This window comes from Pteropus vampyrus, unplaced genomic scaffold, assembly GCF_000151845.1.
Source record: "Pteropus vampyrus isolate Shadow unplaced genomic scaffold, Pvam_2.0 Scaffold9, whole genome shotgun sequence".
In the NCBI taxonomy this organism is placed as follows: domain Eukaryota; kingdom Metazoa; phylum Chordata; class Mammalia; order Chiroptera; family Pteropodidae; genus Pteropus; species Pteropus vampyrus.
This window is the reverse complement of record NW_011888790.1, coordinates 14,028,484-14,043,990: the sequence shown is the minus strand read 5'-3', so window position 1 is coordinate 14,043,990 and position 15,507 is coordinate 14,028,484. Positions and strand designations below refer to the sequence as shown.

Sequence of the window (15,507 nt, the reverse complement as noted above, 5' to 3'; positions counted from 1 at the left end):
TTCTAAATTCTTTTAGGCAGTTAAGGGCAAGGTAAAAAGCCAGCTAGGCTCAGATTGTCTTCTACTTGAAATAATCTACATGCCAAAGTGCCACATTCTGGGTGGCATATTCTGCTCTCCTTCAAGGACAAGATATAAATTTGGCTTATAGTGTAAGAGTATTTAAGGTCTGAAAAGTGAATGATTGTGCCTAATTTCCTTTTAGCAGACTAGCATGTGCATCAGCCATCCTTTGTGCTGCCAGTCATAGCAGCTCCTCACATACAAAATTCTTAGAAAAGAAAAGAAAAAAAAGCATATTTGTGAAAATATTAATGGAAAAGATAAGTTAACATGGGGAATTATCTCATTTATCATAGTGACTCTTCATACTGTCCTTTCCATCTACCTAAAAAATTGCAAGCAGATCTCTATAATAATTAATGACATAAATAAATCTAAGAATATAATTTACATCTAAAATAAATGTTCCTTCACTGTTATCAATTGCAGCATCTCTGGACACATAATTAATATAGCTGAACATAATGACAATGATTAATACCTTAATAAAGAATCTGCCTTCTAAATAGTATGTGTTTTACAACAAGTATTTTTGAAACAGAGCTTTCTGTGCTCTAAGGCATTTCTATCCATTTTGTTTATTTTTAACTCCTAATGTGGAAAAAAACCATTTACTCTAACTTCAAAATATATTCTTCCTTCACTCTCCAACACAAGAGTGAATTATATTGTAACATATAAAAAGCAATAACTTTTGTAGTTTAGAGAATGTGAACTCAGATTAATTAGGATGAATAAGTAAAGTTAAATAATTCATCATAGAATTGTCAATTTAACAGATGTAGAAAAAAATTGTAGCAATGTCTATTGAATCATTCCTGTTAATAACAGTGTGAAATACATTGACCAGAAATAGAACCTAGACCAACCACTTGGAGATCATTTCAGTTTATCATGCACCTAAAAGAATATCTGAGAACTATAAGAAAAAAGTGTGCAGTAATTACCAGGGTATATATACAATCTGTTGCTTCTAAATCCTACTTAGATGAAATTAAAATTAAAAGAATTAGGCTCCAAAACTGAGAGAAGGATGGCTAGAGGAAAATTCAGTAAAACCATAGACTAGGAATTTAAACTTTATTGTTAGTTATATTTAAATTTCTTATTATAGGTCATTATATTTAAGATTTTTTGTCATTGTTTAAGGAATTTTTATTAAAGCAAGAATTTTATAATTCAAATTATGTTTCCTTGCTCAGTTATAAATTCTATTATTTAAAACAGAAGTGATATTCTGAGCTTTCCCACAGTAAAGAATTACAAAATTAAAGAAAGGAATGTTTATGTTTAAGGTTTTAAAAGACAACTCTGAGAAATAAATAAAGGGTCAAGTGCTCAATAATAGAAGGTCTTTTAACCAACCTATGTAAACTAACCTATGATTATTGATTAGTTTGAGATTATATAAAAAAAAAAAAAAGTAAAAAATCATGAAAAAAAGAAAATTTTCTAGGGAAAAACCTCCAGGTTCGGGGCTTTAAGGCTGAGGAAACCATACTTCAATATGCTTACAAGGAAAAGCAAGTAGAAAGAGAAAATAACTGCTAAGCGTTCCTTCTTTCGTGCCTTTGTAAAGGAAAAAAGTCTTGTGAACCCTGTGGATGTTGCATCAAAAGAAGCAATTTGCCCTCTTGTGTTTTGCAGTAGTTTATCTGCCTCCCTTGAGGCAGAAAGCCTTGGGCTTGGCAGTGCCAATAGTAGCCAAGACTCTCTTCACAAAGCCCCCAAGAAGAAAGGAATCAAGTCTTCAATAGGCCGGTTGTTTGGTAAAAAAGAAAAAGCTCGACTTGGGCAGCTCCGTAAGTATTCATGTTTAACTTTCCACTGCTACTCATTTCAGTTGCTTGAGTGTCCACCTGTTTTTCATTTCATTTCTCTGTTTTTTCATTTTTTTCTTTTTCCTACCTGACAAACTTTGTATCCTAATTAGCTTTGTAAATCCAATTCAGCTGAAAAACACTTGGTAAAAGTTACAAGGGAAGAATACTGTATTGTAAAACTCTTCAGTCACTTCAATTTCTCTGTTAATAACAATAACAATAGAATTTATTTAATGTTAACTCTGTGATAGACACAAGGACCCTCTGAGGCAAGTGTTATTACTGTTATCCTTATTTATTGATGAGTAAAAATATATTAGTAATTTGCAAAACTGAGATATTCATTCTAGTGCTGGTGTTTTAAAATCAGCTTAAAACCATTGAGTGTATTTCTTCTGCTTAGAGCATAGATGTGTATAAAAGCTTAGCTGTGTGAATTTAAAAGCTTTGTGGGGGAGCAAGTTGAGAAGCCTACAAAATATCCAAAAGAACTTTTTAAGTCAAAATAAAACATTATGATATGTAGGGCATTAAATGGAAAGGACAGGATTTCCTTTTTAAGAGCTATCACAGTTTTCCACTAACAAACTCTACAATAGGTAGGTGGAAGGATGGAGAAATGAATAGGGCACAAGGGATTGTGTTAGAATTAGTTATTGACAATGACTAAGTGGATAAAATATATATCAGTACATTTGAAATGACCTTAGGTTATTATATAAACATATATATAAATTGATGGATGATCAGCTAGCTGGATAAAGGGACAGAGAGACAGAGAGATAAAGAGAGAAACAGAGAGAGGAGAGAGAGAAAAGGAGGGAAGGAGAGAGAGGAGTAATTGTCTAAAACAAAAAGATTATATGAAATGTATTTCTTGAAATGATTATGCACTTGCCTTTTTTTTTTGGTGTCTTCCTATATATATATATTTTTTCCTCTAAAATGCTTTATCATCTTGGTAATTCATGATTGTATCTTATATTTTTCCCTCTTCTATTTAACTTAGAACTAGAGTTCACTTATTGGGAAAGGATTTAGTTTCTACCTCCAGTGTTAAACAAAATGATACAAATTTCTTAGCACTCCCTTTGTCTTCTCAAATAATGGAATGATTATTCACAAGTAATACTTCAACCACCAGGCTTAGTTTCTTTCCCTGGAACCTAAAGAATTTCTGAAAATAATATTCATGTTTGCAGATATATAACTGTAGTATTATTCAAAAATGCCTTTTCCAGCTTCCATAGTGTGAAACCCACTCAAAGCATCAGAAGCCATAGGGAACCGATGTGAAGCTAGCTGTGCGATTAAATGTTATTCAGCAGGAGAATTAAGTTCTCTTTGTATTTCTACTTTTCAGGAAAGGAACCCCTTAGGCTATAAAAATATTAATGAATAATGAAAGAAGAGAGAAGATGATTTTTTTTTAATATAAAATGTACATTTTCTCAAGACATTGTTTTAAATTGTTTCATCTTGTTTGACAACTCCCTATAGTCTTACTAAATTATTTGTCATTCCCAGTATATTATAGTGTAATTCACAATAGTGTTGATAGTTAATTATTTTTAAAATATTTATTTTGTTAATGTAGTAATTATTTTATTTATTCTTATTTCAACATATATGGTCATATTAGGTTCCATAATTTACTTTTGCCTTTTAAAATGTAATTAACTGCCTTTTCACTTAGATTTTTCTATTTTTATTTTCTGTTTAACTTTGATGAAGAATTACTGAATCATTAGGAATTTTGCCAACAATATTATATCAAATGAGGATATCCAGAATATGATTTAAAGTTAGAAAAATATAGATCCCTCTAGAAACCCAGACTTTCTTACCCATTTTCAGTGACGTGTGTTTCTATGTCAGAACAGATGAGAAAAGAGTCAATTACAATTACATTTTTTTTTTTTTTTAGGTAAGGAAACCCTTGGTTGACCTTACAGATTGCAAGGACCTTGTCAGCTTACAAACCCTTATTTTTTTTTTACACCTACAGCACCTAGTCTTCCTAAGTGGTCTCCCTTTCAAGTACTAATGAAGCCTGACCCTGCTTAACTTCCGAGATCAGACAGGATCGGGCTTGTTCAGGGTAGCATGGCCGTAGACTACAATTACATTTTTATCAACTCCATCCAAGTCATAAACTAGCAATAGTTATAAGGTTTCTGAGCTCTGAGCAATTTTGTTTTACTCCATAGAACAACAGAGGTAGAGTGTAAACAAAATCAGAATCAGCAGCTTGTTAAGGACTGCAGGACTGATAAAGAAGACAAGGACAATAATCTATACCTCTGGAGCTATGTAGACACTACATTGAAGGTATATCAAAGTTCCTGGAGAAACCAAGAATAAAAAGCCTTTATTGAAAATAAGACTTGAGTAAATAAGAAGACAACACAAGTACAAGTAGGTTCCAAGAAACCCGATTTGTACCAAAGTAAGTGCTACCTGGTACCACTGGTACTTTGGTTGAGGGATATGGACTTAGGTCTACTTTTTTCCTGGAAGGTGTATTCCAGCTGTGAGGGGAAGATCATGAAAACTCATTAACTCGGGGGCTAGTGCTGCTGGTTCACAGATCAGAAGAAACTAGGGAAGCATTTCTAGTGATTATAATTTTATTATCTTGATCTGGAAAATTCAGACACAGGAGCAAGCCACTGTTCTTTCTTCTACCAATGAAAATAGAAATAGAAGATAAGAAAGAATGGCATGAAGAGTAATATGGTAGAGGGATAATGATGTCAAGGAACCAAATTTGAAATTTTGGACCATGTCCTAAGATCTAGAACTCTTAAAGAGTAGCTTTTAAAGGCAGAGAAACATGAGTTAACCTGAGAGTAACTATGCCTTTAAATGAACGGTGATGTGGAGGAAGAAAACTGTCTAAATCAAACTATGAAAATGTTCACTTGGTTCCTTCAGAAATGATAAACAACAAGAGAGAAATTCTTAGTAATTCGCAGAGAAGAATATTTGTAAAGGGGGTGTTATTTGCCTCATATAACAATCTGAAAATCTAGGTTAATAAGATAAACCAGATATGATAGATCAGTCAATGTTACTACAGTGATAACCCCTAACCAGGGAGAATCAAACTTAATATACTACATATAATCAATCTTTACAAGTGTTGTTAGCAGAAATAATATCATTCTGGAAATTCCATAACTCAAAGGAATGGGGTTTAAAAGCATTTGAATAAAGCTAATAGAAACCAAACATAATTATTTTAGTCTGGAAATCTATTATAACACGTTTTTCAAATGGTTGGTGATTTTTCACTTAAGTCACAAATATAGCAAAGAGTAAAATTGAGTAGTAATGGGAGATTTCAAGTTTTCTGGTTATCTTTTAGAAAATTCATTCTACTCTTATCAGAGGGTTTGATAATTCTTGTTCTTATTATTGCCTATAATGAAAGAACAGGATTTGCACACGTGTACTAAGTTCGTCAGGTTATGGGCAGGGTGTGAAATAACAGGGGTGAGGGAGACAAAATTGAATCAACATTTGTTCCTCATATTCAATTTTTTAAGTACTATGCAGGAAAGATAAAACATGGATATGAGCCAAGGCTACCTGAAAGTCACGATTGAATTTGGGCAGAGTGTTCTGACAAAGGAAGTATCCCTTCTAGCAGACTTGGTGATCTTGTTTTAGTTTCTCTGTTTCTCTTTCTCTTTCTTTTATTTTTATTCCCTTTCTTTCTATATCACAAGTCCCAAAATGAAAAGATGTAAAAGCAGATTTGATAATCTCATTGAGGGGCATGGAGAAAATTGGTCCAGTAAGTACTTCTGCTGACTTCCTAGAGCATAGATCCAGGATATAATAGTATCCTGTTAACAGCACAGTGACACAGAATATTTTATTTCCTTATTTATTCATCTAGATGCAACGCTCTCTGATATTTCTATTAATGTTTAAACATGCCCATGTCTAATCTATATCTTAAAAGTCATCACTTGATCCTTCCATCTTCCTAGATATTGACTAATCATTCTTCTACCCTTAATATCTAAACTAAAGTTAGGTATTTTTACTTCCACATCTGTCAGTCATTTTACAACCTACCACAACTTGGCTTTCACACAAACTACTGTTAAAATTCTAGAAACAAGTTTAATCTTAGCCAATATGAAAGAATTGATTAGGACAATGAAGACTAGATATTATCAAAGCAATTCAAGAAGGTAGTAATACACTCACACTTATATTGATGATGATGTGAAGTAAGAAGTATATCTGAAATAGGAGAGCACTTTCTAAAAATATATTTTTAAAGATTTTAGTCAAAAGTTATATCTATAACAAATGATAGATGTAAGTGAATGGCATAGACATGAGAACAATGTCAAGAAGACCACCAACTAAAATAAAGTGATAACTGGAAAAACTGACCAAACCAAATGGGTAACTATAAAATCTTTATTTTTTTAGTAACTTTAAAATTTAAAGAAAATTAATAAAATGAAGGTCTATCTAATATGAGCAGAATATACGAATAACTAGAACTTCTCAAAAACTCTCAATTTTGCCTCTATCTGCTTACTTGAAGACAAAGCTTTCACGTAGAAAAGAGGCATTAACCAGAGATTACTAAAGCCCATGAGAGTTGCACTTTTGAGGGGAAACAAACATAGATAATTTAAAATCATTTATTTATTTCTACTTTCAATGAATAAACATAGATTGCGCCACTATTAAGTGCAGAGTACTGACTATGGGCTTTGAAAAAGACTAAAGCATGGCTACTGGCATCAATTGGAACTTTTAATTTAGTAAAATAAATATGTATATATATATAAAACATACATATCTCTTATTTAAAACAAAACAAAACAAAAACTTCAGTATGTTTCTGGCCAAGAAAAATTTACTTATGTCGTCTGTCCTCTTAGAACAACTAGGAACAGGAGTTCTGAACCTCACGATCCATGATTAGGCATCAGTAATTAGAATCCTGACTGGCTTGACTTTTAATTTTATCTGAAAGCATTAACCTATTTTGAAACAAAGCCAATTAAGCTGTGTTAAAAATAGTCATGTCAAACAATGCTCATTTGTTTCATTGACAAAGTTGCTCAGTAACAGGAGAGGTAGTGACAAGCTGTGACTCATGACATCCCTGTGGATGAGATTTCAAAATGGGGCCTTGGTGATGGAAAAATTAGGTGAGAATTATAACTGGTTGAATAATCCTCCAGAAATTGTCCACCTTGGATCAAAGTTTCTAGTGGCATTATTAGGACTTACTCTCTCCTTGGTCAATACAATCCTCAGTCACTTGGACATGAACATTTTAACAGCACAGGTATCTGATTTATAAATTACTGGTATAGATAGGAATCATAAATGAAAAAAAAAGTTATTGCTAAAGACTATCTTTAAAAAAGTAAAATATGAAGAGTCCAAAAATATCTCACTCTAAACTTATAGCTCTTAGAAGCATTATTTAGAAGAAAAATTTAGACCTTTCATGTGACTCTAAAGTCAATATACTAGTCAATAAATGTAGTCATTACTAGACATAGTATTGTGATAAAAAAAAAAAAGAATGCTTTTTTCATTCTACTCTGCTGTGGTAAGATAACAACCAGAGAATAGTATTTATTTCTGATTACTGCCCTTTAAGAGGCACTTAATAACCTTGAGGAAAGGTTGGAAGGAAGTATTTGAGCTGATGAGAGGATTGAAATCATGTGAGGAGTAGATAAGTGGATGTGTTTATTCTTGCTGGTCCACCTGGATGGCTGATTACAAATATTTAATGAGCTACCATGTGGGCTTTTTTATCATTGAGTTAGGATACAAAACTAGAATCAAACTGTTAAAGTTATAGACAGATTGACTTCATCTCAGTGTAAGAAAACTCTGGGGTGTCAGAATTATATCCAAAGAGCTTGTTTATGAGGTAATGTTTTCTTTGTCACAGAAGATTTTCAAGTAAAAGCTAAGTAAGTACTAAAAAGATCCGTTGTGGAGAGGAGCCAAGCATTGGAAAGGTGATTGTAATGGATGATCTTTAAGATCTACTTTAATTCTAGTAGTCCTGAGTTTATGAAGCTCTAACATTTAAGTCACATATCCAGCAACTTTTTTTTTTTTTACAAAACTTATACCATGAATTACTTACTATAAAAATGCATTGGTCTTTTTAAAATTACAGACTTTTAAAGTAAGAACATATCTAAAAGTCTTGTAATTTCTATACTATATAGAAATAGATGGCTTTAATTCACAAGGCAAAGTAGTAGTTTGGAGGAGAGTTGGTATTGGCTTCTAGCTCTCACTTCCTGGTCTAGTGCTCTAGACAATATACTCTTACGACTATTTCAATCAAAAAAATACATCATTGATTTTCTAGTCCTGTGGAGCAAGCTTGGTAACTTAATGAAATTAAAAACATGATTATTTATTTCAGGACGTTTATAACTTCTTGAGGATATTACTTACATATAAATACATGAAAAAATTAAAAACAATTCCAGGCAACGGTAAAAAAAGGACATTACAAAATACATTACAAGTTTTCTTATAAAGGATACAAACATAATGTCATTGAGGAGTTCAGATTATTAATTTTTATCTTCTGGGATATATTTGATTCTACTACGAACATCTAAGTGCAGTTTTCTTACAGGATTGAAAAGGTGCAAAGCTAGAGTTTCAAATAGAATTTATCCTTGAGAAAAAGGGCACTGACACCACATGAAAAAACAAACTCCAAGGAGAATGTGATGGAAAGGAACTTGGGTCATTTCTGTGGCTAGTTAGGAAGTAGATATTGGCTGGGGTCAGGAGTGTGAAACCAAATTATCAAGCAAAGAAAATGATCAGGACTGAGGGTCAAGTTACCTAGCCATAGAGAGATTGGAAATGCGGAGATCAGGGGGCAGCAAGACGAAACAGAGACAAGCACGTGAATGAAATGATCTAGGATCTGTGGTGAAGCATCCAAGCAGAAGCTAGGAGTTAGAGCAAACAAATATCATGCTACAGAGGCATCTTACCAGTTTAGGGAAATGGTAATAGAGTGTGGAGACAAGGTAGAGATGTGAAAACATTTACTGCACCTGGGGGAATCATCTGCTCCACATGATCTTAACATTCATTGGTTACTCTCTGGGAAATGCCAGGTGTCTTCAGAGAACCCTCATAATAATGACCATAAAGAAAAGAACAGAACACACGTGACCAGCCTCGCTGATGTTAACTAACAGTGAATGGTGAGAATGAAGAGGCTATTGACAGGCATTGCAAGAGAGAGAACAGAAATCAAAGTTTTTCAAGAGTGGAGAATTGAAGAAATAGTACTAAATACAGCAAAGCTATGAAAAAAAAAAGCAAAAATAAAAATATGTTAAATCTGAACAAGCAAAATTCTCAATTTCAGATATATAAAATGCATAGTTATTGATTAAAAAAACAACTTTTACAAATTTCCTTTAAATGTATACAAGAAACAATATATTTTGAAAAGATTTTTTGCCTGCTAAATTGCATTTCCCTATCCTTTATTGGCTGAATTCATTGGCCTGCTATAATCAGCATAATGAAGAAAACAATTTCATAGTGACAAAAACTGAGTCAGCATTACACCAGCATTATTTAGCGAGCACCTTTCTACACCTAAAATTTGGGTGGCTGAGTTGGCCTTTACCCAAAACCTTAGATTGTTCCTAGATGCTATGGAACCAACAGATATAATAATATAAATTCTACAATGTTTCAGTTAGAGATGACTCATTCCATGAATAGTGAAAGGGCCTCTCTGAAGAAAGCAGTATTTAGCTTCAATTATGAGTACATATTTTACATCCTCTTTATGAGCCAGGCACTGTGCCTAGGTGCATCCTCCAGAGAGCTAACAGACTAACAGACATGAAATAAGTAACCATTTATTAATTCAAGTGTGTTTAAATACAAAATGAGTGGCATGGAGTAATACTGAAGAGAGGTCAAATGAAGAAGGTTGAAGCTACTGATCATAAATAGATTATAGTCTTAATCTCTCCGGAGTTAGAGCTCTCTTTTTTATACAATAACAGGGACCTCTCCTGGAATGGAAAGACAGAGACCTTAAAATGTGAGTTTTGACCAGAAATTTCTCCATACTTGTACCTCAAAGGCCAACATGAAGTAAATTATTTTGAACAGAATCTAAGGCCCCAGCAACACAGAGATATTTGCTTTCACATTCCAAATGAACAGATATCTCCAACTAGTACCACCTGTAGATCCGGGCATATTAGGGTCCTTTCTTGAATTCCTTGGCCTGGGTCTTAAGCCTCACACTTTACAGCACCTTCTTTGACATTCTCTAAGATCTTCCCTCTGGTGCCTGGGAGAGGCTGAGGCTGGCAATGCTATCTGGGCCGGGGCCCTCAGCCAAGACCTAGACCTGTATGGTTCACTTGCTGGAAGCATTGAAATTTTCTGTTACCTTTCAGACCCTGAGACCAGCCAGGGAGGCAGTTTCATCTAATCTAACTAAACCATATGGACTCGAGTCTCTGTTTTTCTCTATTAGGATGCTCCCTAACTCTCTACCTCATGTGCGAGATTGACCAGATGTCCTGGGGAGCCCAGAGACTTGCACTTATGGGGTTATTCTGGACTAGTGGCCTGCCCCTGGTTCCAGGAAAGTGCTCTGACAAGTGAATCATTCATTTCTGCTGGCTGGAATGATACTATATGAGAATGGACCACTAGAGTGTTGCCCCACTGATCTGAGGTTACTCAAAATGTGTATATAAAAAATAGGGTGGAAAAATGAACTTGATTGGGCCCCTCACACCCTAGGAGTGGTCCTGTCTTCAACACTTTCAAGTTCTCAAAGACATTACAAAAGTAAGTATACCTGAGTGATAAAAGCCCAGAGAAATGTGAGGGCAAGGATTCGGTCTTGGGTTTTTGTATATGTAGCCACTAGGGAACCACAGAAAAGGTGATATGCAGTTTATTATCTGACTATCCACTGAATTGTGAGACTCAAGCGTTCTCTGCCTGAACACCTTATGCCATCAGATGGGTGGAGTTAATGATGCTCTCTCTACATTCCTAACGGATCTCCTGGAGAATGAGTAATCCATAGCTTCCACAAGCCAGTGTTTCTCATCAGGGTTACTCTTGCCTTTTTCAGAAGGACAAGCTAAAGGATTCTCTATCCATTGAAGATATTTAGAATCCTTGTTCCCTTTTTAATATATATCGGTTTTACTTTGCAGTCATGATGATGTCTAAAAATGGAGCCCCACTCTCCCCACCAACATATCTGAATATTTACACTCTTGATACTATAAATATTTACACTCTTGATACTGTCTCTATTAAGAACCACTAATATACAGTATTGCCAACAGAAATATAACTCCAGCCACAAATGAGAGTCACATGTGTAATTTCTATTTCTCTAGTAGCTACATTAAGAAAACTAAGAAGAAACAGGTAAAATGAATTTTAGTAATATATTTTATTTAAAGCAGTATATGAGAACATGCCATTTTAATATGTAATCAATATGAAATTATTAATTAGATGTCATATTTTTTGTAACAAGTTTTCAAAATCTTGTGAATATTTTATACTTGCAGTATTTATTTTGGACTAGTCACATTTCAAGTGCTCAATAGCTACAAATGACTAGTGAATAAAATATTGGTATAGATGAAAAGATATTCCTAAAGTCCACACAGTCATAGGACCCTGCCAATTCCAGGATAAAATGAGGCACTCTCACTAGATTTAAATAATCATCCATATTGTAAAAGAGTTCACAAACTGGTTCGACAGAGGAATATAAACAATATATGTAACCTTGGAATGAAAGGAGAAAGATAAGGATGAAGAAAGATGAACCTGGGATTTACAGGAAGCTAGATAATTTCTATGAAAGAATCTTCTCATCTAGAAATAGTTTAATTGGGTTGAAAATATGCACATAATTAGATTTTTGATCCCGCTTCAGAGTACATTCATATATGTGATGCTTAAAACTAATTTTACCTGCTGTGGCCTTTAGTGTCATTGTCTAATGGCATTTTCAAATAGGAATTCTCTATTAAACTTTTTATTCAGAGGATGTTAGATTTTGAAGTATTTAGAGTATTTCCAAGATCCTCCTGCCTTTTATTTTTTAAATTATATTTATGAAAAGCAAATTCTAATATATTTTTTCTGGGTCTAGTTTTGACGCCCAAATTTTTTCTAGGAGTTTCTGTGTTTCTCTTCCAGAGCTTTCATTTTTAAATGTTCTTTTTCTATAATTAAAATTTTGAGTTCTTGATGAAATTTGCATTGTAATTAAGTTATTCTTCTTTGCTCAGAAGAATAAAAAGCCAAATGCTACCTGGTGGTTGAGAATGTCTCGTTGTTTCAAATGGGTTACCACATCAATTCCTAATGCCCCCATCTGGACTGTTGAAGAATTTTGTAACTTTGAAGTGAAGCAATCATTTCCATTTCCATTTCAAGAGAACAATTTTATTGTTAATTACAGATTATGAATAATAATTTATGGATGTACAGTAAGGCAAGTATACCAATGAGAGAAATAAAATGAAAATATTCATTCACTGTGAATAATGGAAAATCCCACCTTTAAAAATTATCCCCAAGAGTACATTAATCAGCTTGTGAATGATTTTCCTAATGATACTAACAATAAAAATCTTTCATCTTAAAAAAATTATTATTATTAGTGCATAATTGAATAAAATAAATTTTGGTTCCAGAACTCTGATTTCCTAATTAAAATCTAGACAGCAATCAAAGCGTTTTCAGTTAAAGAGGACTTTCTTATAATTATCCAGTTCAGAAACAAAGTTACTAAACTATGAGATTAATTTATTATATCAATGCTCCAGAATTAATAATATCTAGTAGTATAAATAATTTACTAAAATAAATTGTGAAAAATGATAACAACAAAATTTGTCTCTGGTCAAATCCCACAAATGTTAAGTAAGGAAATATCCATCAGTGACAAAAGAGTAAAAGTTGTCTTTAATAGTTATTATTTATTCAAAGTTATGTATTCAAATAGTTATTACTTTTATAAATAAAAATATTTTTATTATATATTGGTGAAAAATTTTGTGTAGTCTTTGTAAGAGTTAGTATTAGTTTAAATTTTTCTATCTAATCTTAAACTTAAGTCTAAATCTCTTCCATTTAAAAAATACGTACACCTGAACCCACTTAAAAATAGTGAATATTTTTCATGTTTTTCACATAGAATAAATACCAAAGAGAAAACAGAGTCCAGGATTAAGTTCTCATTTTTCATTCATATTAGATAATGTATGAATTAATTATATTTTTAAAGATTCTGCATTAAATAATTGTATTGTAAAATGTGTCGTTCTGTGTTCAGTGCCCAACATTCTCCTTTCATTCCAAGGTTACATACATTGTTTATATTCCAAAGCCAAGAAAGCTGCCACTAACCCAAACAATTTGTGATCTGCTGGGTAAAAACAATTCTTACCAGGGTCTTTTGAAGAAAGAAAGAATTTTTCCAGGTATTATTATAAAATGTACAAAACAAAACCTGCCAAAATACAGGAAATTCTAGAAGTAAGGTTTATACTGGATATAGGAGTCAGGCAGGGCACAGGAGATGAAAATTTTTGGAAGCTGGGAGTGCTTCTCCATTCTCTTAACTTGGAATTGAAGACACACAAGTTTCTACTCATTGGGCTACCATTTATCCCATTATATATAAAAAATTTCAATTTCTAAATGTTGAAAACACTCATATACTACACATATTTGCTCTTATTTTTCGTAAGAAAAGTAGAAAAAGAGACCATGAGGCTTGCAAACTATATATTCTCATGTTTGCCAGCATACAGGCCACATGTATTATGTTGCTACTAGATGCTATTGAATAGTATAACAATAAGTACTTTTTTTTCATTCTCTCAGTGTATTGTTTATGTATGTACCCATGCCGTTTTATGTATGTTGGGTTGGAAATATAAAGACAATAGAAAGAAAGGGGAAAAAATGTGATACTGAACAGTTGCTCAAATAAACTTTTAAGAATTTAATTTTGGAATTGATATAATGTATCCAAACTAATGTGAATAGTTACTTCTTCACAGGAGGCTTCATGGAGACTGAAGCTGCAGCTCAGGAGTCCCTGGGGTTAGGCAAACTTGGAACTCAAGCTGAGAAGGATAGAAGATTGAAGAAAAAGTAGGTTTGGAGATTTTTTTTTCCCTCCTTTTTCTAATTTTAATTTACTCTTTATCATTTATTGCCTGTGGGGAAGTTAAAAAGAGAATTATTGGAAAAAAAAATGACAGACTGAGGCCAATATTGTCATGGTATTCCGTAAAACTACTTATTCAGTGCTCGAATTTCCTGGTTCTAGTAGGCTACAGTTTGAAATGACTGTAAAAAAATCTTTGCCCTGTAGTAGAAATGAACAGTTTATCTAAGAGATCAAAGCATTTATTTCAAAACACAGTATATTTTAAATATTTAAGTGTAGCCTTACAAATAATGTAATATTCTATTTGATGTTAAATTTAGTACTGAATTGAAGTGATAAAATAAGAGTATACCATCTAACTTTGTGTTTCCTCTAATGGCAAAGTCTCCTCTTAAAATGGCGTATTTAAAAGAATATTTCTCTGACTGATTGAATATAAACTTATTTTAGACTCACAGCAGATTATTTTGCATCTGTCAGGAAACTGATAGAATATCTTTTCATTCACATATAATATGGAACATTTAAATGAATTGCGAAATTGGCAAATTTTGAGTCTCAGCAGCTGTTGGGAAGCAAGTGAGTCCATAAATAACACATTTTTAAATACATAGTAACATTTTCAGTGATGAAGTAGCACCTTTAGAACATGTTCTTTAAAAACCAAAGAATTTCTCTTTATTCCAGAATCTATTGTCTGGTTATTCCTTTTCCTCACTCTTAAATGTTTATTGCTCTCATCATCATTATTGTAATAGATATGCTTTCATGGTTATAGCATTCAAATTAATCAATTTACTTCATATTTTGCCATCTCTCTTGCTTTGCAGGTGTTTACTAATAAGGACATACGTACTTAAAAATGCAGAACAACTCACTAGCCTAATTGTATTATTAATTTGCTACTTACTAAAATTAGGTAATCATCCAAATTCAGTTAGAAATACTGTGCAGAGAAAAGAAGCAACCTTGAGATTATTATTTTTTAAATACAATTAAATATTTGGTCACATTCCATACTAGTAACCATTTTTTCTTCTGTAATTTATTATTCAAATAACTAAAAAATGTATTTAAATGTTATCGCAATCTGCTTGAAATCTCTTAATTTTATTTATTCCTATTAATGAATGTTATATTCAATTTATGGTTATTTATTGAGAAAAAAATTCTAGAAAGTCTTCACCTTTGCTAGACTCTTTAAAATTTATTTCAAGTCTAAATGATTTTCAATTTTATTACTTAAAATTACTTTAAGTCTAAAGGAATAAGAATAGTTAAAACCCATCCTGGCTAATGGACTTGGTTTATTTCTCTTAAAAGTTAATTTTTATTTTTCTCACAATGAAATATTTACATAACATGGTAATCTGGCCAGTTTTC

The 15,507-nt window shown here is 32.6% G+C and overlaps 1 protein-coding gene and 1 pseudogene across 1 annotated transcript in view; one reads left to right on the top strand and one right to left on the bottom strand.

Moving 5' to 3' along the window:
• Positions 1–15,507, top strand: part of PPFIA2 (PTPRF interacting protein alpha 2) — a 465,706-nt gene that overhangs the window by 374,591 nt on the left and 75,608 nt on the right. The window contains 2 exon segments of the mRNA XM_011374878.1: positions 1,711–1,865; positions 14,012–14,105. Coding sequence (XP_011373180.1) covers positions 1,711–1,865; positions 14,012–14,105 — 249 coding nt within the window.
• On the bottom strand, positions 3,886–4,004 carry LOC111730260 (annotated as a pseudogene).